Raw genomic sequence first — 25,939 nt, 5'->3', positions numbered from 1 at the left:
CTTCAGAGCTGACTCTTCTCTTTTGAAGGATGAGTTTCTGATTGAGAAGATACTTTAACCCTTTGGGGAATTGATAGCATTTTCTGGGGACACCAAGTATTAAATTCACTGAGTCCTAGTCAAATCTAGTTGTAGTTTTACTCTGTGTGAGACATTCTCCCATGAAGTTTAGGAGTGGAGAAAAGGCAACAAAAAAAGAGGTTTGTGAGGGTTTAACCACATTGGCCATGCTTGCCTTTGCCTCGAGGGTCATTTGCTGCAGGAGAGGACACCATTTTCCTTTGCTGGAGACTTTAAAGGACAGAATTATTGCCATGTTTACTCTCTATAATGGAGCTAATATAAAATCAAGATTCATTTTTTTCTGCTTCTCAGAAAGTTAGATCTTCCATTTTCATATTCGGTTGCTGTTTTTTTAAAGTTTGCAGGCTAGGCAGGTTGGAAGGAAGGCAAATGGACAAAAAGTAGACTGGATGTTTCATCTGGAGAGCATTGTTATAAAAGATAACATTTTAGGAGAGAAAGTGATTCATAGCCATGTCTCTCACAGTAGAGGGGAAAAGCTTGGAATAAATATTTTGGCTCTGAATGGTGACCTGATTGCCCTGAATCTAAATACAGTGGAAGGGAGTATATAAACTAAAGTGATTGCTTAGCTTGAAGGCTGACAGAGTCTCCCCGGGCATTACATCTGAATTAATTTTCAGTCAGTAGAGCAGTATATAATTGTATTTTACATAATCTAATATAGTCATATTAAATATAGAACTTCAGAGATTAGAAGACATTTTTATGGAGTTGTTTAAAGAATTCCTTCATATTCTTTTATGAGTATGTGAATTGATTATGATAAAAACTTGTCATTCAGATCAAACTTTAAATCTTCCTCATTTGGAAATTTGAGAAGTTTGAAAATATCTCTGTGAATATTTCAGTTAGCCTTCTAAACTACTTTAGGCTGTCTTCAATTCCTCATAGAACAAGGCAGAGAACGTGTAAATACAGAATAAAATAAGACAAATTACTTTGGGATCACATCTCATTCTGGATTCAGTAGCATCTTTTTTCTTTCTCTCAAATCCTCAGTTAATATGAAGTTTCCACATGTGCCAGAAGCTTTCTGGTTCCTAATTCCCAACAAAAACTTTGCTTGCTGGGTTTGATCCACTAAGAAAAAATGAAAACAGTACTTATCTCTTTAGGATTCTGATGTAATCAGCGTAGATTATTTCGTTGGTGAATTCTGTGGGGTTTTCTAGGATCAAGTGTGCTTAATGTAATTTGTACTCCCTTATGTCTGAATAGCATAATTTTTGAGCCTGGTATTAGCTGTCTACAAACCGGAATCAGTTGAAGAGCTGAGTCCAACAACTCAATTTTAATACATTTCATGAATACTTCCCATTAATTTTTATTACTTGTTCCTACCTTAAGACCTTTACATTTGCAATTCCTCTTTCTGGCAACAATCCATTCCTAGATCTCACTTGACTGGCTCCTTTTGCTGTTCAGGTCTCCACCCAAAGATCACCTCCTCAGGAAATCCTCCTTGGTTGTTCTCACCTAAAGCAGCCCCTTCCAACATTATCACTTTACCATGTTTTATTTTCTTCAAAGCTCTTGTTGCTTTCTGAAATTATCTTGTATGATTGTTATTATTATCATTAGGGTTATCATTATTATTATCGTCACAATAAGAGGAAACACAAGTTGAGTTTTTCCCATATGCCTTATACAAATCATTATATTTAATACAACATTTTAATGACAGCTAGCATTTAAGGAGTGCTTGCTACTCACCAAATGCTAGATGAAGCATTTACCACCCTCGGTTAGGTCACTGTCCTGTTTGCCTGGACTGTTGCAGGGGCTTCCTAACTGGCCTCGGTTTTCGCATTTTAACCTCTTAGAGTTCTCTGCCCACATAGCAGTTAGTGATCTTTCTAAAACATAAATCAGGTCCATCATGATCAGCTTTCAGCATCAGATGCTTTTGGCCTTTTTCGGGTCCCAACTGGCTTACAACGTCTGGCGCGATCTGGCCCCTACAACCTCGCTGCCAGGTCTCTAACCTCTCCTGACCTCTGGCCACTGGCTCCAAGTCACACTTTGCCCAGAGTGCCATCCATCCGTGCATGGTTCAGGTCTCAATTCGCTCAGATCTCTGCTGAAATGTCACTGCTCATAGAGGCCCTTCCCAAGCGTGCCATGTGAAAAAGCAAGCGAACACTCTCCATCCCCTTCTGATGCTTCCTTTTTCACCACTCACTACTGCCCAACATTGCGTTACTCATTTCTGTGCACTCAGCAAATATTTTTTGAATGTTTACTGTGTCCTAGGCACTGGATATATGAAATCAATACAATAGCCAGAGTCCCTGTTGACGTTGAAGATTCTAGGGACAGGCATATACTAGACTCAACAAATAGGTAAAATATATGCTATGTTGGATGCTTTGGGGGCAACTAAAGCAGGAGGAAAGGCTGGGGAGTGATGCATAGAAGGGGGAGGAGTAAGTTTAAAATAGGACTGTCAGGGAGGCCTCAGTGAGCCTTGCAAAGTCCTGAAGGAGGTGAGGGAGTGAGCTATATGAGTAACTAGAGGAAAGCGTGTTCTACACAGAAAGAACATTGGGTTTGAAGGCTCTGGAGGAGGAGCAGTTCTAGCATGTTCAAGGAGCAGCAAGGATGCCTGTTGTGGAGCAGAGTGAGCAATCGGGGGAGAGGCTCTGGCCAGAGAAGTGATTTGAGCACCAGGCCGTAGCATTCACAGGCCTCATCCTGGGACACTGAGCAGAGGAACAACCTGAGCCAGACCCCTGGGGCCCTTGTGTGGAAAACAGACTGTGAGGGAACAAGAGCTGAAGTAGATAGAGTCCATTTGCCCAGGAAAGATAGGAATGGCGAGGGCCAGGTGGCAGGGCAGAGATGAGAAGTGATCATGGTCTGGATGTGTTTGAAAGGTCAGTTCTACAGAATTTACTGAGAAATTGAGAAATGGAGTAATCAAGAATGCCTCATTCCAGGGTTTCCAATCCAGGCCCCTGGAACAATGGAGATAGCAGTACTGAGACAGGGAGGCAGTGAGGAAACAGTCCATGAGCAGGACCTCAGATGGCATCGTGGAGGCTTTGTGGGTATGAGAAAAAGGCTCCCCTCTGGGTGGATGTAGTTGGAGCCAGCAGAGTGGGCTGGATTTCGGCCCCAATCCTCCTCGACGGGTCGTCTGTGTCAGTGGCATTAATCTGCTGAAGTTTGTGATGTACATCCAGTGAGATGCTGACTGGGCAGCTGGGTGTGAGTCTGGAGTTCAGGGAGACAGACTGCAGGTGCACAGGGCTCTGTCACACGAGCATTCCTGACTTTTTTATCTTTATATTTCTTTTTATATGTATTACATTGTATATTAGATATGCTTTATTAACTTTCCACGATCTCCATTGTTATGTAAGCTTGAAGTGATCCGTGTCTGTGTTTCCTGCTTCATTTGCAAACCGAGCTCCGTACCTGGTCCCTGAACACTTAATAAAACATGGTTGAATAGATAAACTAATCAGGGAGACCACTGCTTTATACTCGTCCTGTGGGTTACGTGAGATGGAGTGCACCCCCAGGTTTATACATCAATCTATATGTCAGACATCCCCATTCCCACTCTATACTGAAAGTCCAAAGCGAGTTTTTCTAAAACCTCCACCTTTTATTACCATTTACTACATGATTACTGAAAGGAAATTTAAATTCGATGTGGACTTGACATTTACCAATATTGCCTTGCTGCTAAATGATGGGAAAACTTAAAATGAAAAAAAAAAAGCCTGGTTTAGATAACAAATTCCTCTCATAGCAACTTTTGAGCTTCTGGTCTATTCTTGGGACTGTTAATACTTTCCTTTTATATTTAGTTTTGTTTGTTGGTGAACATTCCATTTTTACTTTTTCTTTGGTACATTGAGGATGAGAGTTCTATTTTCCTATCTTATGAAATGTCGTGAAGGGACAATTTAATTCAGCATTTCTGTTGCATTTAAACCCAAGACTGGGGAAGATATATGCCTTGGACCTCAGCATTTTTATTTAGAATTGTCAGTGATGGCCTTGCATGACAGATGAGGTTTATTGTATTTAAAAAAAATTTTTTTAATGTTTTCATTTAGTTTTGAGACACAGAGAGACAGAGCATGAGCAGGGGAGGGGCAGAGAGAGAGGGAGACACAGAATCCGAAACAGGCTCCAGGCTCCGAGCTGTCAGCACAGAGCCCGACATGGGGCTCGAACAGATGAGGTTTAAATTGGGCTATGTATCAGTTAGTTATTGTATATAGTAACAGACCACGCCCGAACCCATTGGTTTCAAATAATAAATATTATTGCTCACGAGACTCTGGTTCAGCTGGTCTTCACTGGGCCCACTCATGTGTTGGGTAGGCAATTCTGCTCATCTGGGTTGGGCTCTCTCACATATCTGGGGCTATAGGCTGGTCTGGCATGGCTTACATGTCTGGGACATCCGGGCTCTCATCCTGCAATAAGCTGGATGGTGTTTATTCACATGGCAGTGACAGGGTTCCAAGAGCAAGACTGGAAATGCCCAAGGCTTCTTGAGGTCTCAGCTTGGAACTAGCACAGCATCATTTCTGCCACATTCCATTGGTCAAAGCATGGGATGGAGAAATAGACTGGCTGCACTCATGATGGAGAAGCTGCAAAGTCATGTTGCAGATTATGGGCTTAGAGAGACCATAAATTGGAGCCATTAATATAATGGCTTGAAGGATAAATAGGTCTAGAAGGAGGATGTGAGGAACTGGTGTGAACTTCCTCTGATCTAAAGAAAAATGTGCTTTGGGGCCTGGGTGGCTCATCCTTGTTAAGCATCTGACTTTGGCCCAGGTCATTATCTCATGGTTTGTAAATTCAAGTTCCACATGAGGTGAGCTTGAGCCCTGCTTGGGGTGATCACGAGGCCCTCTTGGGGTGAACATGAGCCCCTTTGGGTAAAACATGAGCCCCACTTCAGGTGAGCCTGGTTGTCTCCCTCCCCCCTCCCCTTTCCCCCCCTCTCCCCCTCCCCCCGTCTCTCTCTTCCTCTCTCTCTCCCCACTCTGTCCCTCCTGGGATTCTCTCTCTCTCTCATTCTCTCTCTGCCACTTGCTCACTTGCACCCTCAATCTTTCTCAAGAAAGAAAGAAAGAAAGAAAGAAAGAAAGAAAGAAAGAAAACAAACTTGACCCTTGACTGGTTTCCATCTCACCTCCTAAACACATGAAGCATAAACTTCTCCTGACTTGTAAATGTTGACACTTGAACTGTTCCCTTTCTCTCAGCAAAGAGTATCTCATTGAAAGTACATCTATAATTGTCTTGAGAAGCTTTCACAGAGTATATTAAGTTGTTTTGCAAGATAGCTGGCATATGGCCATATTTCTTGCACAGTTATCTTGATCATGTTGGCATTTCCACAAATAATGATTGTACCCTTCTGTCTTAGGATTATGCCCATATGTTGACCTGCATAACTGAAAGAGAAAAGTTTATTGTACCCATCAAAGCTAGAGGTGCACGAGCCATCCTAGATTTTCCTGACAAGCTGAATTTTTCCACTTGCCCTGTCAAATACAGCACTCAGAAGATTCTGCTGGTACGAAACATTGGCAACAAAGATGCTGTGTTTCGCATCAAAACTCATAGGTATGCATTCCTTCAGTTCTTGGTTTTGATTGATTATAGCTAAATCGAGTCATCGCAAGTAATTTGCTGGAATAGCATTCAGGGTAGAATTGCTTGTTACAGTCTCTGGCTGGAAGGCAGAGAGACCGTACTGAGGTGGGCCAAACTTCCTCTTCAGCCAGAGAGGAAACTGAAATTCAAGGTTACCTTTGAGTGACCTCGGGTTTAGGTAAAGATGTTTTTCTGAAATGTTGATAAAAGTCTTTCTATTTAGCATAGAGAAATCTATTAATAAATATTTGCGTTTTGACAGGGAATTTTTTAACTGGCTGTATATCAGTTTTCTGTTGCTAATGTAGCAAGTTATCACAAACTTACTGGATTAAAGCATCAAATTTATTATCTGGTATTTCAGTAGACCAGAAACCTCACTGGGTCAAAATTCAAGTGTGGGTGGGCCTGTGTTCTTTTCTGGAGGCTTTAAGGAGAATCCATTGCTTTGCCCTTTCCAGATTCTGGGGGCCACCCACATTCCTTGCTTCATGTGCCACATTCCTTGGCTGAAAAAAAAAAAGGGAAAAAGTGTAGTAGCTGCTTCATAGGGTTGTTGTGAGGAATAAATGAATCGTTAAATGTAACCTGTTCACACACAGAGGGTGCCTGGCTGGCTCAGTCCATAGAGCAAGTGACTCTTGATCTCAGGGTCATGAGTTCAAGCCCCACATTGTGCACAGAGTTTACTTTAAAAATAAATAAATAGGGGCGCCTGGGTGGCTCAGTCAGTTGAGCGTCCGACTTTGGCTCAGGTCGTGATCTCTTGGTTCGTGAGTTCAAGCTCCTCGTCGGGCTCTGTGCTGACAGCTCAGGGCCGGGAGCCTGCTTTGAATTCTGTGTCTCCCTCTCTCTCTGCTCCTCCCCTGCTCACACTCTGTCTCTCTCTCAAAAATAAATAAAGATTAAAAAAATTTTTTTAATAAATTAATAAACAAACAGACTGTTGGTACATAGAAAGTGCTATCTAACTAGTGGGTTTTGTTGTTGTTGTTGTTGTTGTTGTTTTTCTTCAGATGAACTATTGCCAGTGTATACAATACAGTGTTACATGACAAAGGGGGATTTGGACTGCAGATATAATTAAGGCTGCTAATCAGCTGACCTCAAAATGGGGGAAATTATCCTGGATTATCTGGGTGGGCCCGTGTGTCCTTTCAAATAGAAGAGGGAGGCAGAAGAGTTCACAGAGATGAAAGTTAAATAGAACTCCACCTGCATTGACCTTGAAGATGAGAAGACTGAGGCATAGTTGTACAACTATACAGGTTGTACAGCTTTGCTCAAGAGCACATAGATAGTAAGGGAAGGAGAGGAATTTATTCTGGTTATTTATGGAGTAGCTATAGTGTGGTAGACACCAAAACGATGACACAGCCCTTGCTCTTGAGGAACTCCCTTACTAGATGGGTAAGAACGATTGTCATGGGCATATGCAAGGTGTTAAATCAGTGGGGCCATAACAAGAACGACCAGCTTGGGAAGACAGGAAGCAGAGGGTCAAGTTCTTTTCTATGAATTTGTAAGAAGTAATGTGTGTATTGGTCTGGATTGTGAACTCATTTTCAGAAAGGTATTATCTATGGAATCCTTTGCAAGTTAAGGGCATGTCTCTCCAGAAAGGATTAGCATTTGCTTCCGCTTAGTTCCTAAAGGTTAGACTGTGTAGATTTCTCTTCTGGTGATTTGTTGGCTTAGCGGTTCCTGGACTGATAATGTATAGTCAAACCTCAAACCTGCATAAGACACATGTCCAGAGTTATGAATTCTCTAGAGAAACTTTGTTTCCTTCACTTAAATCAAGACAGACATTTTTCCTTGTGCTAACGGGAGAATGTTTTAGTCCTTTAAGTTTCCCCAGTGTATGTGGGGATTTTCTTACCCGTCCCCTGACTTAACAGTCTCAAGGTTTTGTCTCCTGCTCTAGCAGGGCTATTAAAACCTAGGCTTCGGGAGGAGTTAAGATGGAAGAGAAGTAGGCAGACGGTGGGCTGTCCTTGTCCCTCAAACACAGCTCTGTTGAGGTCACATCATTTGGAATATTCAGGAAATCAATCTCTGGACTGGCAGAAGGTTCTCTGTGGTTGCAGGGAGACAGTATGACAGGTGCGGGGTGTGTGGAAATGAATTGGAGAAGAGAAAAACGGCAGTGCTGCAAAGAGGGAGGGAACCTATCCACAGAGAGACAAAAGTGAGAAAGAGAGGAGTTGAGAGAGTGCGGCATCAAGTTCATACAAGAGGAAAACCTCTCCAGATCACGTACTGCGGAGAGAGAAGTACTGCGTGTCACAGGTTTTTTGTTTTGTTTTGTTTTTTTTCAAACAGCATTTGGAACTCAAACTCAGGTTTTGGAAGTATGCGACTTTGGAGCAGAGCTGTGGTGTGCACTCCTGGGGAGAGGGAGGGAGCTGGCTTGAGAGTGCATAGCATGGTGTGGGGATCTCTGGGTACACTGGGAAAGAACATTCTCCTTCGTGGAGTACTTTTGGAAAAGGGTATATTGCCTGTCCAAGGACAAAAGACCATGTAGGTGCCAGCAAAAGGCCTTTCATTGGCAAGGGACAGGGCGTATGACCTTTTTGCTGCTTTTATTGGTGCTACATCATAGAGTCCTTGCACCATGCAGGCGTGGGGCTGTTTTTCAGCAACAGAGGACTTGAGACACAGCGTGAAGAGCCTCTACTCGAGAGGCAGTTCGCGCAGTGCCAGGTCCTTTAAGACTTTGGGTTTTGAATCCCAGGTGTGCACCAAAGAAAAAATGCAGGAAAGCTGTGGCACAGGGCTCACTATTCTAGGAGGGATGCTTGAATAGCGGGGTGTGAGATCCCCTGTCTGGGAATGAAAGATTTTCCCTCAACACTAACACAGTGGGACTTGAGGGAGCAGCACAGCGACCTCCAGTGGAGGTGGGACCCCCTTACATCAAACCTGCCCCTCTGTGCCTGGCAACTGCTTATTTACTGGAGCAAGGTTGACTCTGAGCCTACAAGGGGCATTTCCTCCAGAAGACCAGCACAGCCAGCACCCGGCATGCACCATGTGTACTGAAAATCAAGTGCTTCAAAACAACCCCTGCAGTTCTGGTGGAAATAGAACCAGACTTACCTTTTTCCTCCACTTCTTTTTCTTTCTTTTTTTCTTTTGGAATCAGGCTCATAGCTTGTTCTTATTTTTTTTTGTTTGTTTTTCCTTTCCTTTTCTCTTTTTATAACTCAGTCTTCTGTTTTTCTTTTTCTTTCTTTCTTCTTCTTTGAAATCAGACTTATAGTTTTTTGATTCTCTGGTGGTGGTGGTGTTGTTTCCTTTCCTTTTCTCTCTCTCTCTCTCTTTTTTTTGGATCTGGCTTTCCCCTCTTTTTTCCAGGCTTATTTTAGCAAACAAATCAAAGGACACCTAAAGATGCAAACACTCTCCACTGCAAGCAGGGAGGAGCTCTGCAGAAGTCTGACCAGTGGGATAGAGCAGCCAAAATAGTGCACACAGCATACACCAGAAACACTTCTGGAAGTTCCAGGCCCTGGACAGAGCATGACCCCTTTTTAAGATAGCATTACTCTCAGTTGCAGGAAACATAACATGCTATTAAAACACACAAAAGACAGAAACTTAGCCAAAATGATAAGATGGAGGAATTCTCCCCAAAAGAAAGGTCAAGAAGAAATCACAGCCAGGGACTTGCTCAAAACAGATATAAGCAACATATCTGAACAAGAATTTAGAACAAGAGTCATAAGACTACTATCTGGAGTTGAAAAAAGCATAGAAGACACCGGAGAAACCCTTACTGCAGAGATCAAAGCTGGAAAAACTAGTCAGACTGAAATTTTAAAAATGCTATAACTGAGATGCAAAACTGAATGAATATAGTCACAATGAATTGAAGAAGCAGAGAATAGGTGATATAAAAGATAAAATTATGGGAAAAAATAAAGCTGAAAGTAAGAGGGAAAGGAAAGTATTATATCATGAAGGAAGACTTATACAACTTAGTGATTCCATAAAACAAGACAATATCTGTATCATAGGAGTCCCAGAAGAAGAGTGGGAAAAGGGGACAGAAGGTTTATTTGAAAAAATTATAGCTGAGAACTTCACTAATCTGGGGAAGGAAACAAGCATTCAAATTCAAGAGGCATAGAAAACTCTTTTGGAAATCAACAAAAACAGGTAACACCATGACATCTCATAGTGAAACTTTCAAAATACAAAGATAGAGAGAATTCTGGAAGCAACTATGGACAAAAGGTCCTTAACCTACATAAGGTTAGCAGCAGACCTGTCCACAGAAACTTGGCAGGCCAGAAGGGAGTGGCAGGAGATACTCAATGTGCTGAATGGGAAAAATATGCAGCCAAGAATTCTTTATCTAGCAAGGCTATCATTCAAAATAGAAGGAGAGATAAAAAGTTCCCCAGACAGGGGCGCCTGGGTGGCTTGGTCGGTTAAGCGTCCAACTTTGGCTCAGGTCATGATCTCGCGGTCTGTGAGTTCGAGCCCCGCATCGGGCTCTGTGCTGACAGCTCAGAGCCTGGAGCCTGTTTCAGATTCTGTGTCTCCCTCTCTCTCTGCCCCTCCCCTGTTCATGCTCTGTCTCTCTCTGTCTCAAAAATAAATAAACGTTAAAAAAAAGTAAAAAAAAAAGTTCCCCAGACAAACAAAAACTAAAGGACTTCATGACTACTAAATCAACCCTGCAAGGAATTTTAAGGGGGACTCTCTGAGTGGAGGAATAAAAAGAAGAGCAAAGACTACAAAGGATCAGAGAACATCACAGAAACACCAAGTATACACGTAACACAGTGGCACTAAATTCATATCTTTCAGTAATCACTGTGAATGTAAATGGAGTAAATGATCCAGTCAAAAGACATGGAGTATCAGAATGAACAAAAAAAAAAAAAAAAAAGAAAAAAGAAAAAAAAAGAAAACAAGATTCATCTACATGTTGCCTACAAGAGACTCATTTTAGATCTAAAGACACCTGCAGATTGAAAGTGAGGGGAGGGAGAAACATCTATGATGCTAATGGATGTCAAAAGAAAGCTGGAGTAGCCTTACTTATGTCGGACAAACTGGATTTTAAACCAAAGACTGTAGCAAGAGATGAAGAAGGGCATTTTATCATAATTAAGGGATCTATCCATCAAGAAGATCTAATAATTGTAAATATTTGTGCCCCCAACTTGAAAACACCCAAGTATATACATTAATAACAAAGAAATTCATTGATAATGATACCATTATCAATGGTATCAATTTAATACCCCACTTACAGTAATGGACAGATCATCTAAGCAGAAAATCAACAAGGAAACAATGGCTTTGAATGACACACTAGACCAGATGGACTTAACAGATATTTTCAAAACATTTCATCCTAAAGCAGCAGACTACACATTCTTCTTGAGTGCACATGGAACATTCTCCAGAATAGATCACATACTGGGTCACAAATCAGCCCTCAACAGGTACAAAAAGATTGAGATCATACCATGCATGTTTTCAGATCACAAGGCTATGAAACTTGAAATCAATCACAAGAAAAAAATTGGAAAGCCCTCAAATATGTGAAGGTTAAAGAACATCGTCCTAAAGAATGAATAAGTTAACCAGGAAATTAAAGAAGAATTAAAAAAATAATGGAAGGGAATGAAAATGAAAACATGACAATCCAAACCCTTTGAGATGCAGCAAAGGCAGTCCTAAGGGGGAAGTATATTTTAATTCAGGCGTATGTCAAGAAGCAATCTAACCTTACACCTAAAGGAGCTAGAAATGGAACAGCAAGTAAAGCCTAAAGCCACCAGAAGAAAGGAAATAATAAAGATTGGAGCATAAATAAATGATATAAGAACAACAACAACAAAACCCCCAGTAGAACAGATCAATGAAGCTAAGAGCTGGTTCTTTGAAAGAATAAACAAAATTGATAAACTCCTAGCCACACTTATCAAAAAGAAAAGAGAAAGGATCCAAATAGATGAAATCATGAATGAAAGAGGAGAGATCACAACCAACACCAGAGAAATACAAACAATTCTAAGAGAAACAGGAAAAATTATATGCCAACAAACTGGGAAATCTGGAAGAAATTAACAAATTCTGACTCTCACATACTACCAAAAGTGAAAAAGAAGAAATAGAAATTTGAGCAGACCCATAACCAGCAGAGATTGAATTAGTTATCAAAAATCTCCCAAAAAACAAGAGTCCTGGGCCAGATAGCTTCCCAGGGGAATTCTACCAGACATTTAAAACAGAGTTAATACCTCTTCTTCTCAGACTGTTCCAAAAAATAGAAATGGAAGGAAAGCTTCATTCTATGAAGCCAGAATTACTTTGATTCCAAAACCAGATAAAGATCCCCCCTAAAAAGGAGAATTATAGGCCAATATCCTTGATGAAACTGGTTGCAAAAATTCTCAGCAAGATACTAGCAAATCAAATTCAACAGTACATTAAAAGAATTATTCACCATGATCAAGTGGGATTTATTCCTGGGCTACAGGGCTGGTTCAATACTTGCAAATCAATCAATAAAAGATATACCATATTAATGAAAGAAAGGGTAAGAACCACATGATCCTCTCAATAGATGCAGAAAAAGCATTTGACAATATATAGCATCCTTTTTTGAAAGAAAGTAGGTACCCTCAAAAAGGAAGATAAAGGCCATATATGAAAGGCTCACAGCTAATATCATCCTCAGTGGGGAAAAACTGAGAACTTTGCTCCTAACATCAGGGACGCAAGAGAGATGTCTACTCTCACCATTGTTGTTCAAGATAGTACCGGAAGTCCTAGCCTCAGGAGTCAGACAACAAAAAGAAATAAAAGGCATTCAAATTGGCAAGGAAAAAGTCAAACTTCCACTCTTCACAGACAGCATGGGCTCTACATGGAAAACCTGAAAGACTCCATGAAAAAAATGCTATAACTGATAGGTGAATGCAGCAAAGTCGCAGAATATAAAATTAATGTACAGAAATTGGCTGCATTTCTATACACCAATAATGAAGCAACAGAAAGAGAATTCAAGGAATCAACCCTGTTTACAAGTACACCCCAAACCATAAAATACCTAGGAATAAGCCTAACCAAAAAGGTAAAAGATCTATATCCTGAAAACTATAGAAAGCTTATGAAAGAATTTGAAGAAGACAGAAATGGAAAACCATTCAATATCCATGGATTGGAAGAACAAATATTGTTAAAATGTCCATACTATGCAAAGCAATCTGCACATTCAGTGAAATCCCTATCAAAATAACACCAGCATTCTTCACAGAGTTAGAACTAACAATTCTAAAATTTGTATGGAACCAGTAAAGACCCCGAATAGCCAAAGCAATCCTGAAAAAGAGAAACAAATCTGGAGGCATCACAATTCTGGACTTCATGCTGTATTACAAAGCTGTAATCATCAAGACAGTATGGTACTGGCACAAAAACAGACACATAGGTTAATAGAACAGAATAGAGAACTCAGAAATGGACACACAAATGTATGGCCAACTAATCTTTGACAAAGCAGGAAAGGATATCCAATGGAAAAAAGACAGTTTCTTCATCAAATGGTGTTGGGAAAACTGGACAGCAACATGCAGAAGAATGAACCTGGACCACTTTCTTACACCATACACAAAAATAAATTCAAAATGGATGGAAGACCTAAATGTAAGATGGGAACCATCAAAATCCTAGAAGAAAAAAATGGGCAACAACCTCTTTGACCTTGGTCATAGCACCTTCTTACTAGACATGTCTCTGGAGGCAAGGGAAACAAAAGCAAAAATGAACATTGGGACCTCATCAAGATAAAAAACTTCTGCACAGTGAAGGAAACAATCAGCAAAACTAAAAGGCAACCAATGAAATGGAAGAAGATATTTGTAATAGACATATTGGATAAAGAGTTAGTAGTCAAAATCTATAAAGAACTTATCAAAATCAATACCCAAAAACCAAATAATGCAGTGACTAAATGGGCAGAAGACAAGAATAGACAGTCTTCCAAAGAAGATACCCAGGTGGCCAACAGACACACGGAAAGATGCTTACTATCACTCATTATCAGGCAAATGCAAATCGAAACCACAATGAGATACTACCTCACACCCTTCAGAATGGCTAAAATTAACAACTCAGGCAACAACAAATATTGGTGAGGATGTGGAGAAAGGGGAACTCTTTTGCACTGTCGGTGGGAATGCAAACTGGTGCAACATCTCTGGAGAACAGTATGAAGTTACCTGAAAAAATAAAAAACAGAACTACCCTACAACCCAGTAATCGAAATACTAGGTATTTGTCCAAAGGATACAAAAATGATTCGAAGGAGCACATGCACTTCAATGTTTATAGCAGTGCTATCAACAATACCCAAATTATGGAGAGAGCCCAAATGTCCATTGACTGAAGAATGGATAAAGAAAATGTGGGTGTGTGTGTGTCTGTCTGTGTGTGTGTGTGTTTGTGTGTGTGTGTGTACACACACACAATGGAATATTACTGGGCATTCAGAGAGAATGAAATCTTGCCATTTGCAACAACGTGGATGGAACTGGAGTGTATTATGCTAAGTGAAATAAATCAGTCAGAAAAAGGTAAATATTTGATTTCACTCATATGTGGAATTTAAGAAATGAAACAAATGAAAATAGGGTAAGGGAAGGAAAAATAAGATAAAAACAGACAGGGAGACAAACCCATAAGAGACTCTTAAATATAGAGAACAAACTGCGGGTTGCTGGAGGGGGGTGGCTGTGGGATGGGCTAAAATGGGTGATGGGCATTAAGGAGGGCATTTATTGGGGTTAAGCATTGGATGTTATATGTAAGTGAGGAATCACTAAATTTCCTGAAACCAATACTACACTATATGTTAACTAACTTGAATTTAAATAAAACAAACAAACAAACTAAAATGACCAGGGCTTTAAGGTTATTGAGAATCCAGGTCAGACCTAGCATGAGCTCAGTGACTAACTGCTCTGGTTCTTAGCTTCCTCTTTGCTTTTAAATCCTGTAGATTTGCCTTTTTTTAATGCATGCTCAGCTGCACATTTATATAGGTTATATTTTATCCAGTCTTTCTAGGTATTTTCTGGTGGAAGAGCTTTCAGGTTACCTGTTCTGCCATTTTGTAGGTGGTAGGGCTGCCATAATGTGGGTGGAAGGCACATCCCTTGGGAGGGGATTTGTGTTTATTGTTCACAGGAGCATCCCAGGAGCATCACTATCTCTGCACAGTTTTATGTAGGTCTAAGTTTATGTCTGGTATCCTATTTCTCCTGGTTGAAAAACTACTTTTAATATTTCTCGTAGCACAGCTCTATTGGAAATTCTCTCTGTTTTGTCTATTTGAAAGAAAGTATTTTGCCTTCATTTTTGAAATGTATTTTCTCTACAGTTTAGAATTCTGGGCTGACAGTTCTGCATAATTTTTTCAGGAGTTTAAAGATGTCATTTCATTGTCTTTTGGCTTACATTTTTCTTAAGAGAACCCTGCCATAACTCTTATCTTTGTTCCTCTGTACATAACTATGTCTTTTTTCTCAGGCTGCCTTTAAGATTTTGTGTTTATATTTGATTTTTAGCAATTTGAATAAGATATGTCTAGATGTGGGTTTTGTTTTTGTCTTTGGTCTTGTTGTTTTAAAGATTTTGTTTTGCTTTTGTTTAGTTTTGGTTTCCATCCTGCATGAGGTTCCAAGCTTCCTAGATCTTTCATTATTTTTGGAAAATCTCAGCCATTATCTCTTCAAACATTTTTTTCTGTTCCATTCTTTCTTGCTGTTTCTTCTGCCTGGCGGGAAGTTCTGTCTGCCACAGGTATAACGGTCTGTACCTTTCCCATCTCCCCTGAGGGTGAGGGCGGGTGGATTGTCCATCTTTAGATTTCAGGCTACTTGTTTGCTCTGCAACATCTCCTTTCTGATTGGTTCGAGAAAAGTTGTGATCTTTTTGTTTAACTGGCTTTTCTTCATTGTTAGGGTGAGCAACCTCTTTCTAGCTTTCTGCATCCCAGGTAGAAGCAAGACCCATTGAGCTAATTTATAAGTCAACCAGCAAAGGCAAAGGCAAAGTTCTTTTGAAGATTAGTGTCTTTTGACATTGTCCATAAGTGCCTATAGAGACTTTGCCATCTTGTGAGATTCACAGAGTTCGACTGAAGGAGAAAGAAGCAGGTTAACTGGCTCACCATGAGTTAGAAAGCATGAACCTTTTTTTTATTTAAAAGGGCCTTCCACAACCACGTTCCATAATACACATTAAAAACTTCCTGTTACACTGGTGTTTTTCCTGTGAAAAATAAAATCCACTTAAGGTGGAAAACCAGGTGCAGGCAGCATATCTTCCTGGAATGTTTGACTGAATCCTAAAAACTACACATAAATGGAACTTATTATATATCATAGCCATATAAAAGTGAAGCAAAATCACTGCATGGATTTCATAGTGTGAAGTTGCATGACAAGATCTAAAACTTTTCTATCCATATAACTATGAATGCCAATCATCTTCTCCGAATATAGAAATACTTGCAAGGTAAAATGGTAAGTCCACTCAAGGACTAGCTAGTAATCATAACGACATCAGAAACTCCAGTCCAACATTCCCATTTTACAGATGATGGAAATAAGGCCTGATAAGGGAAATGGCTTATCCAAGTTCCCCCAGTAAATTAATAGAAAAAGCCTAGATCAGAACTAACATGGGCCAGTTCTGGGCTTACTTACCCTCAGATCCACTCCTTGCCCTTCCCAGGCTCTATTCAGTATCTCTGGGCTGTTAGCCTTCCTAGCTGCCTAGGCCAGCTGGATTCCTGTTGGGTTTGACCACTGAGGGGCAAGGGGGAGGGCACTAGAAGGAGATTGCAGGGTAGCAAACAGCCAGGGCATTTCTCCTCCTCCCTCTCAGACTTCAGCAGAGTCCCCAGCAGTGAACCATCTCCTCTCTGGTTCTAATTGTCAGCAGAGCAGCCTGCCGTGGTTTCAACTTCTTCCAGGTCCCCAGGATCTGATTAACACTTCCTCCTCTTCTTGTGTCTCCAACCCAGGAGTGGAAATGGCTAACTGCTGTTACTAACCCGTGAGGAATCTCACCATCTTAAGTTGGGCTTCTCATCTCTCTCATCAATCTCTCAAATTCCCTGTTTGCAAATATTTTTGCTTTTCTGTTTAGATATAGTATCTATTCATGATACAGTAATTTCATGTTCTTTCCACAAAATTGTATTTTCCAACCATGCTGTCAATTTTGTGAGCTACCCCAAATCCTTCCAATAAATCCCTTTTCTGTTTAAGTTAGCCAGAGTTGGTTTCTTTTGTTTTCAACCGAGAACCTTGCTGGCTACAATGAGAAAGGATGTAATTGAACTTGTGGTCACATTGCATTGAATCAGAATCTTGGGGAGATGCCCTGACAAGCATCCTTTCTAAAAAATGCACAGGTGGTTTTGTTGCCCCCACAGGGGTGAGGACCACTCTTTCAGTTAATATGATTGCCAATAGACATGGGAGGGCAATGGATATACTGTGAGACTTTGCAGTGAAAAAACCTAGGGTATCCTGTTTGGTCCCGTTTAGAGTCAATACACAGTTAGAAACAGTATCTCATGGGAAATTCTTTAAAAAACAGATCATATTCTTTTTTATTGAAATAACGATTTAATTAATGGCTAAGTTTATAAATGGTTGGGTTCATATAAATTTTAAAAATAAAACTTTATTTGCCTGTCTGTTGCCCTCATTAGAATATGAGCTTCTCAAATGCAAAGGTTGTATCTAACTCTTCTCATTTGTATTTTCCTAGCATCAAATATAGTGCCTAGAAGAAATAAGTGCTCAATAAATGTTTATGGGATGCCTATCCAACAGTATATCACAAAGGCAAAGCTACAGCTATAAACCTCTACAATAATTTAAAGTAAAAAAAAATGCTCCCCGTACTATAAAATAGGCATAATGGTTTTTATATGAATAAAAGGAGTTGCAATGTACTGTAAAATATACAGAGAACATAAACAATTACTCTTCAACTTTATTACAGATTTGATGTGAAAGTCTAGTAGGTACCAGAATAATTTTGACTCTTAAAGTAAGATTAATTTTGGAAGGTGCAATAGAAAAGTTTAGGAAGCAATCTCAAAATCTAAAACCTCAGGTTAGGAATCAGCTAATAAGAAAGATTGTCTGAAGAAAACATACTAATATTATATTCCATATTTAATATAACAGAGCCAATCTTGACCTTTTGCTAAAATATTGAATCTAAATTGAACTAAAATATTAGTTTTCAAGAGCAGTTTATAGGGAATTGAACGAAAACTCAAAATCTTTGTTATGTCTCCTTATTTTTTACGAACTCGGGTTCTGTCCCTAATCAAGCACTCAGTATTAATGAGAATATTATATCAAAACCAAACATTTTGGTAGACAGAGCCAGCCTTATGCCCTTGAGAGACAATGCCTTTTACCTCTTAGTTAAGAGCATTTTCTGATACTTGATATTTTCTAGCCAGTTCAGCCTGTCTGCCTGTGGTAAAAATGAAGTACGAAATCGAATTATAGACAATGTTTAAGCACCAGAACTTAACACACTCTACTCAATTAACATCTGATTTATTGAGAAAGCTTAGGCTAAGTAACATTGGTGATCCCAGGTGATTTTTTTTTTAACTTTTTTTTTCAACGTTTATTTTTATTTTTGGGACAGAGAGAGACAGAGCATGAACGGGGGAGGGGCAGAGAGAGAGGGAGACACAGAATCGGAAACAGGCTCCAGGCTCTGAGCCATCAGCCCAGAGCCCGACGCGGGGCTCGAACTCACGGACCGCGAGATCGGCTCGAACTCACGGACCGCGAGATCGTGACCTGGCTGAAGTCGGACGCTTAACCGACTGCGCCACCCAGGCGCCCCCCAGGTGATTTTTTAACTGCTGAAGAAATTGAATGTAATATAAACCCCACAGTGAGCACAACAGGAAAGTATCTGTTACCTTTGTATAGAATTTGGATTTCTGGAGGTCCTAGAGAGGGGTCTCCTTGTCCATAGAAAATTAGCTTGGGTTTTGCAACTGAGATAATACTATCCAATTGATTTCAAAACTGTGCCTTTTGCCACCAAGAAATGTTTGAAAAGAAAATGAAAGCACCATGTAGGAAGAAAAATATTAGAAACTAGGGAAGCAAAGATAGAAGAAAATATCACAACATTGTTCCCAAAGTCAGGAAACTGGGCCCAGTTGTCAATTATTAAGATTCTTACTGATGCCATAAGGAAGGAAAAAACTTTTAAGGCTGTGAGATTTATTTTGGATGACTTACCTTCATCTCAGGAAGCAGGGATTCTTGAGATACAGAAAGTCTGTTCCTTTTTTGTTCCACCAAGATGTTATAAAGATTATTTAATGATTACAGATATTTTTATTTCACTCTGAAAGTTGGTTATAATTCAATCTACAACCTCTTCTGAGAGACTTCTGTGAGTACAGAACTGTGTGGGGGGTGAGAGACACAAAGATAAGCCTAACTAGGTGGTTTCCATGTTCAGGAATGGTTTGGGTAGGCAGGAAGAACTTGAACTTGAAGGCAACTCCACCACTACCTGTTGGGCAACTTTGGGCCAGTTGCCTGCCCTTTTGGAGCATCTATTTTCTCATGTCTAAAATGCAATAATAGTACCTACTTACTGCAGGTTTTTTCCAGGATTACAAGGTTTGGCATATGTAAGGTGCCCAGTGTAGTGCCCAGTATGGAGTCCGTGCTCATGGAAGTTTATTTGCTTTCCCTTTCCTGTCATCTCAAGAGTCTGTAGCTATTGACAGGGCCAGGCATGAAAACTAACTGTAGTACAAGGTGAACTGAAGTAAGAAGTGAAAAGAAAGTCACAGCTCTGAGAGGAAAGAGACTTTGTTAACAAGACAGAGAATCAGGGAAGAGTCTATCTAAGAGGTGGCTTTGAGTCTGAGCAATTTTAAGTGGCTTTGGGAGAATTATGACCTGTGGAAAATGGTAAGTATTCTTGTGTGACCTTAGTGGTCTATGTGGAGGGCACAGTCTAGTTGGAAGAGGGAGGTGGTGCAGTGCTAGGTGAGGTTCAAGTGTAGAGAGCAGAGCCCTCTCACCCTGTCCCTCCCCATTCTGACTTGGAATGTGACAGATGTTTGGGACATTTGGACAGATGTATGTGTTTAATAAGAATGCAAAATGTAGTTGGGAGCAGATTGCATGGGACCTCAAATGCCTAGGACTTTGAACTTGATTACATAGATTATGAGGACCACTGAAGGTGTTTGAAAAAAGATGAATGTGTTACTACCTGTGTATGTTTTTTGCAGTATCCCTAGAGCAGTGTGAAGTATTGAGAGGAGAATAATAAGACCTTGAACTCATTTAAACAGCCAAGATCATCCTCAGGCCATCTCCCATCTAGAGGCTGCCAGTGAGAGAGATAACATAAATAATAATAAACACTTGTTTAGCACTTCCTATGTGCCAGGCATTGTTTTAAGCTCTTCACCTGTACCAGCTCCTTTAGTCCTCCTTACAGCCCTATGAAGTAGGTGCTGTCATCACCCCCATAGAGACAAAATTTTCAGTGACTTGCTGTAAGGTCATGGCAGAGCTGGATTTTGAACTTCTTAGGTGGCTTCATGCTAAGGACCACTACTGCATAGAGCCTCGACAGAAATGCCTGGAGTTTGCTGGAGGATTGGTGCTGTAGGTGTGGGAAAATCACAAAGGCATGGGAAGATAAAGAAGTGAAAGTAGAGGGAGATCCAAGTAGAGAGCCCCAGGGGAAATAAACAGTTGTCCGTGGTAGGAAGCATTGAACATCTTGCAATGATGATCACAGGTACCACCAAGTGCTACCCTTGCCACAGCTATCTCCTCACCAAAGAAAGTTCAGGTTTTCTGACATTAAATTCATTATCTAAGGAAAGATTTAAGGGATGAAACTAAAAAATGGTTGTGATGGAAGTAAATAATCAGATGCAGCTTAGCCTGCCAGATACATTGTACAACGCATTACTTTGAAAAACTAGCAATTTAGAGAAGTGAAATGGACCATGAAAATAATTAAATGGGCTGGGTTTTTTATTGAAAAGGAAGAATGCTGTAAGTTATTTAAGGTACTTCATGGTCAGATCCAGCTTCTCTCTTAACACTTCCAGGGAAATTAGATGAAACTATTTCCTGTTCCCAAATCTACCCTATCACTCCATAATGTCTACATGCCCAAATTCTATTTTCCACACAGGACTTGTCCCCAGTTTGCCTTTTTAAAAAAAAATTTTTTTTTAATGTTTATTTATTTTTGACACAGAGAGACAGAACATGAATGGGGGTGGGCAGGAGAGGGGGGTGGGAAGAGAGAGAGGGAGACAGAATCTGAAGTAGGCTCTAGGCTCTGAGCTTCAGCACAGAGCCTGACCTGGGGCTCGAACTCATGAACCATGACATCATGACCTGAGCTGAAGTCGGACGTGTAACCGACTGAGCCACCCAGACACCCCCCAGTTTGCCTTTCTAAATGTTCTCCACCCTTCTCCAGCTTGCTGTCACCCAGAGGGCTGACCTGTATGGCTTAGGTCAGCAGACTCCCAAGGCTTTGTCTTCTAGTTCGGTTCAGCCAGTAGGGGTCCCAGCAGGTGATGAGACAGGAGGATGTGAGGTCAGGACAGTTTCTCCCCTAGTGTCTTCTCTGTGAGGCCACCTGGGCTGTCTGTCTTGACTGAAGCTCTTTGCTCCTCATAAGGCAGCATTCTCAAGTAGGACTCTTGTGGGCTTCAAAACCACCGCTGCTCCTTGGCTCTTTGGGCCTAGAGGTCATAAAGGCTTTACTGTTTATAGCCCTGGGGGATTGTATCATCTTTTGTAGTTCCTGTATATCCCTAAGCCCCTTTTCAATAGACCCCTTGTTAAACTGCCCTCAAATTATCTTCCTGTGATTGTGTGATCTTTTGGGACTCTGATATATTTTTCCATTATGAAAACTTCACTGAACTGTCACAAAACTTGATTTCTATCCCTTTGAAGGTACTTTTCTGTTCCAGCTTACAGTATTTGCATACATGTTTTAAGTCTGACCGCTGGAATCACTCAATGAATGCTAAAAGAATGGCTGAAAGGCAAGGACACAAACAAGAATATTATGATACCATTTAAATTTCTCTTAGACTTGTTGATCTGTTACTGCTATTTTAACCTTAAAACCAAAATCTTTCACATTAGGGGGTAAAGTATACTGTACTTCTGATTCATTCAGTTGGGGCGGGGGGTCTTAGCTGTCTACAGAGCTACAAGTCCTGTCTGTATCTTCTCCTCCTCTCACACGTGTCAGGATGTGTTCTGATGGTGCGTCTCCATGTGTGCTGCAGGCCTTTCTCCGTAGAGCCACCTGTTGGAACTCTTAATGTGGGAGAATCCATGCAACTGGAAGTGGACTTTGAGCCACAGACTGTGGGCAATCACAGCAAAAGACTTATTGTGCATTATGACACAGGTATGTGTTATTCTTTGTCCAAAGTTCTACATGTTAAGAAAGGTCAAGTGGAAAATATGGTGAAGCAAAGTAGCAGGTGGTTATTTTGTCTGCATTAGAGTAAGCTAAGAGCCACAAGGTAAAGAACCGAAGAATGAATGTCTCCAACAGAAATAATGTTGATCCAGATATATGTCCCACCTGACTGATTTCTCCAGTGCTTGAAAGCCTGAGAAATAGAGAGCTCTGGAAGGAAAGTATACCTGCAGTCACACAGATAGTTTAAGGTTATTTATATGTACATGGGACTTGAAGGTAAATTAATACCATGTTTTCCATTTGACTTATTACTGCATTTGTCTAACATCATAAAAAGGTGAACTCCAATTCAGAATGTTCTTGTGTGTACCCACTAGTCTATGTAAGGCCCAGCTGCTTTAATTCTTGGAATGTGCAAGTATCTTACTTAATGTCTTACTTAAATGTAGTACTGTGTCTACTGCCACTAGCATTTTTTGAAGGCCACAGTCTGTATAATCATGAAAATTATACGGTTGTTTTTGCTAATATTTAATTTATGGTTGTGTGGACTGCATGTACATTATGCAAGTCCCCAAAGTTGGTTTTCAAATTAATATTTTACCATTGCCATTTATTATTTCATGATTTTTCTCATTTTCCTCTCCCTTCTTCTTTAACCATTCATGTTTATTGACCCAGATTGTCTGCATCAGAAGGCCACTGTAGGCAGAAAACACAAGGGCACAGCCAGGGAAAGAGTAACAAATGACATGTAGTTCACAGTTCAGACTTTCTGGCTTTGTGGATGCGTATCTGAGCGGGACGTTCGAGTCCTTGCCTATGGACCTGTGGTTAAGCGGTCCAAGTTCCACATTGCCTGGCATAACAGCGACACATACCCAGTGGTACCATCCACGTATCTTATCTTTTAGTGTAGGACAGAATTCCCTGGCTGCTCTCAAGACAAACCTGATCTGAACCAGCTTAAGCACAAAGGGTAAAGCTTTGGCCCATGTAATACAAGAGAGGAAGGTAAAAAGCACAGTTTATAACACAGCAGGGACATCCATTTTTCCGAAGTAGTTGTGTCATTTTACACTCCCACCAACAAAGTGTGTGACTTCCAATTGCTTCATATCCTTGCCAATAAAGTGTTGTCTTTTTTTCCCTCCTGCTACCACATAGTGTTGTCTTGATCATTTTAGACATTCAAGTAGTGTCAAGCTAGGTCCTCTAGTGGTTTTAATTTTCATCTGATTAATGATGTTGAGCACCTTTTCCTGTGCTTTCTGGCCATTCATATATCTTTTTTAATGAAGTGTCTGTTGAAGTCTTGCTCATTTTTTATTGAGTTGTTTTTCTTTTATTATTAATTTGTAAGAGTACTTTATAACTTGATATTCTCAGTACTAACCATTTGTCAGATATATGTGCCGTTAATATATTCTTCCAGTCCGTAGCTTGCCTTTTCATTCCCTTCATGTTTCTTGATCAGCAGAAATTTTTAACTTTGATAAAGTCAGCATTCCCAATGATATTCCTTTAAGATGAATGCTTTTAGCCTTCTTGCTAAGAAATGATTATCTTCTCCAAATTCACAAACATAGTCTCCTATGTTTACTTTTAGAGGGTAATACTTGTAGCTTCAATGTTTAGGTTGATGGGTGATCTTTGAATTCATATATATATATGTGTGAGGTAGGGGCTGTGTTTAATTTTTGTTCCCCATATAGATTATTGGCTCTTCTCCCTTCTATTATCTTGTTCTGGAATTCCAATTAGTTACTCTATTGTTCTGTTTCTATTACTACTTTACTATTTATTCCTTTTAACCTTTATGTTTTCCATCTCTTTGACTCTGTAGCACTTCTCTGGATACTTTCTTCTCCATTCACTAATTCCCTCTTCCATGAAGTCTCATCTGCTGAGGTTTTTTTTTTTGTTTTGTTTTGTTTGTTTTTTTTTTTAATGTTTATTTGTTTTTGAGAGAAAGAGAGAGCAAGCGAGCAGGGGGAGGGCAGAGGGAGAGGGAGACACAGAATCTGAAGCAGGCTCCAGTCTTTGAGCTGTCAGCATAGAGCCTGACGCAGGGCTCAAACCCATGAACTGTGAGATCATGACCTGAGCCGGAGTTGGACGCTTAACCGACTGAGCCGCCCAGGCACCCCTCATCTGCTGAGTTTTAATTTTTCCATTCTTGTATGTATTTTGCTTTCTGAAATTTTATTTGGTTCTTGATTAAATCTGTTCTTAAATCTGATTGCTCTCTACTCTTTCATTTTTCAAGTTTCCCTTTTATTTCTTAAATATGTTAAACATCGTTATTTTCGTTCTGCATCTCATCACTTAAATATATTATATCTGCTTATTTATTTATTTATTTAGTTTCTGTTTATTGTTTATGATGGTTTTCAACCACAGTATCTATAGGGGAGGAAAAACATATTTTTCCTCCACCCTTCTAGGCTTTTGGGTGGAGCCCTGTAACAAAAGACAGATCAAGAAGAGAAAAGCATACATTTATTTAATATAAGTTTTCCTTTGATGCAGGCAGGCTGAGTCTGGGGACCCAGAGGGGTCCTGCAGGAGCAGCCAAGAGGGTCCTCGGCTTCATGTAGGATGGAAATCAAACATGAGCCCACAGGAAATAAGAGCAGAATTTATTGAAGATATAGAGAGCTCAGATACAGACACAGCATTCGACAAACTCAGAAAGGGAAGGAGGGGGTCTTGTCTTTGTTCGGATTCTGGTATACGTGTCCCCTCAGGCATCCAGGAACTGGTTAGAAGACCAAGGCCCAGGTGTTATTCTTGGAGCCAGGGAACCTTGGCATCAAGATGTATAGAGCCTTGGTCTGGAATGCACATATGCTGGCTTCCTCAGGTCCTTCTCACCTGGCCCTTCCTTAGATATCATCTATTCTAGAGGAATCATGAACTCCTTGTCCCTTACCAGGAGGGCATTCTGAGGCATGTGTAAAGTGGGCTGGGGTTGCATGTCCTGGCAAGAACAGAAAGCAGGAAGAAGAACAAAAGCTGATTTTTATGGGGTCCTTCCATTTCCCCATCTCACCTTGGCATGGGAGCTTTCAGAAAGAAATGAAGACCTTGAAGAAGTAGTTAAACCTGGGTATTTTTTTGCTAGGTTTGATGAAGAGTAGAGTTGTGGAAAAATGTGTTAGGACCAAAAGGGGTATGAGCTAAGTGTAGTAAACTTGGGAAAACAACTTCCTCTCAATGTCCCTCTGTCTCCAGACAAGTCTGCTCCTTTCATGCAAGTACAGGAGGGTACTTCTCACATGTGGGTCTTACGGCCTGCTTCAGTGGAAGATCAGAAAATCCTTTCTTATCTGCCGTTTCTCGGATTCCTTCCACTTGAAATAGTATGCCAAGGTGTGCCATATTTTGGGACAGTGTGTGCTGAACCCCATCATATCTCCTGCCCTTTTGTGTTTTGTAAATTCTAGATTTAGCATCCCCACTTCAGGCAGGCCCTCGACTTAATCTGCCATCATATGCACACAATGCAGTAGTTAAAGGAGAGGCTCAAGGGTTAACAGAAGCCATTACCACAAAAGACAGTCTTGGTACCACATTATTTCCTACAATTCTTCCCCTCACTTTGATGTTCTTATTATCCTATAGGGTTAGGGATCAATTTTAAAGTAGTTTAAAAAGTATTTTGTTGAGAAGTTTGGTTATTTCA

General features: G+C 40.4%; 1 protein-coding gene across 5 annotated transcripts in view; it reads left to right on the top strand.

Moving 5' to 3' along the window:
* The window catches only part of HYDIN (HYDIN axonemal central pair apparatus protein), a 429,838-nt gene that overhangs the window by 109,663 nt on the left and 294,236 nt on the right, over positions 1–25,939 (top strand). For all 5 annotated transcript variants that reach the window (XM_047836101.1, XM_047836099.1, XM_047836098.1 and 2 more), the window contains 2 exons: positions 5,492–5,691; positions 22,109–22,233. In XM_047836101.1, coding sequence (XP_047692057.1) covers positions 5,492–5,691; positions 22,109–22,233 — 325 coding nt within the window. The remainder of the gene's footprint in view (positions 1–5,491; positions 5,692–22,108; positions 22,234–25,939) is intronic.

This window comes from Prionailurus viverrinus, chromosome E2, assembly GCF_022837055.1.
Source record: "Prionailurus viverrinus isolate Anna chromosome E2, UM_Priviv_1.0, whole genome shotgun sequence".
NCBI lineage: Eukaryota > Metazoa > Chordata > Mammalia > Carnivora > Felidae > Prionailurus > Prionailurus viverrinus.
This window is presented reverse-complemented; position numbering and strand designations above follow the sequence as displayed.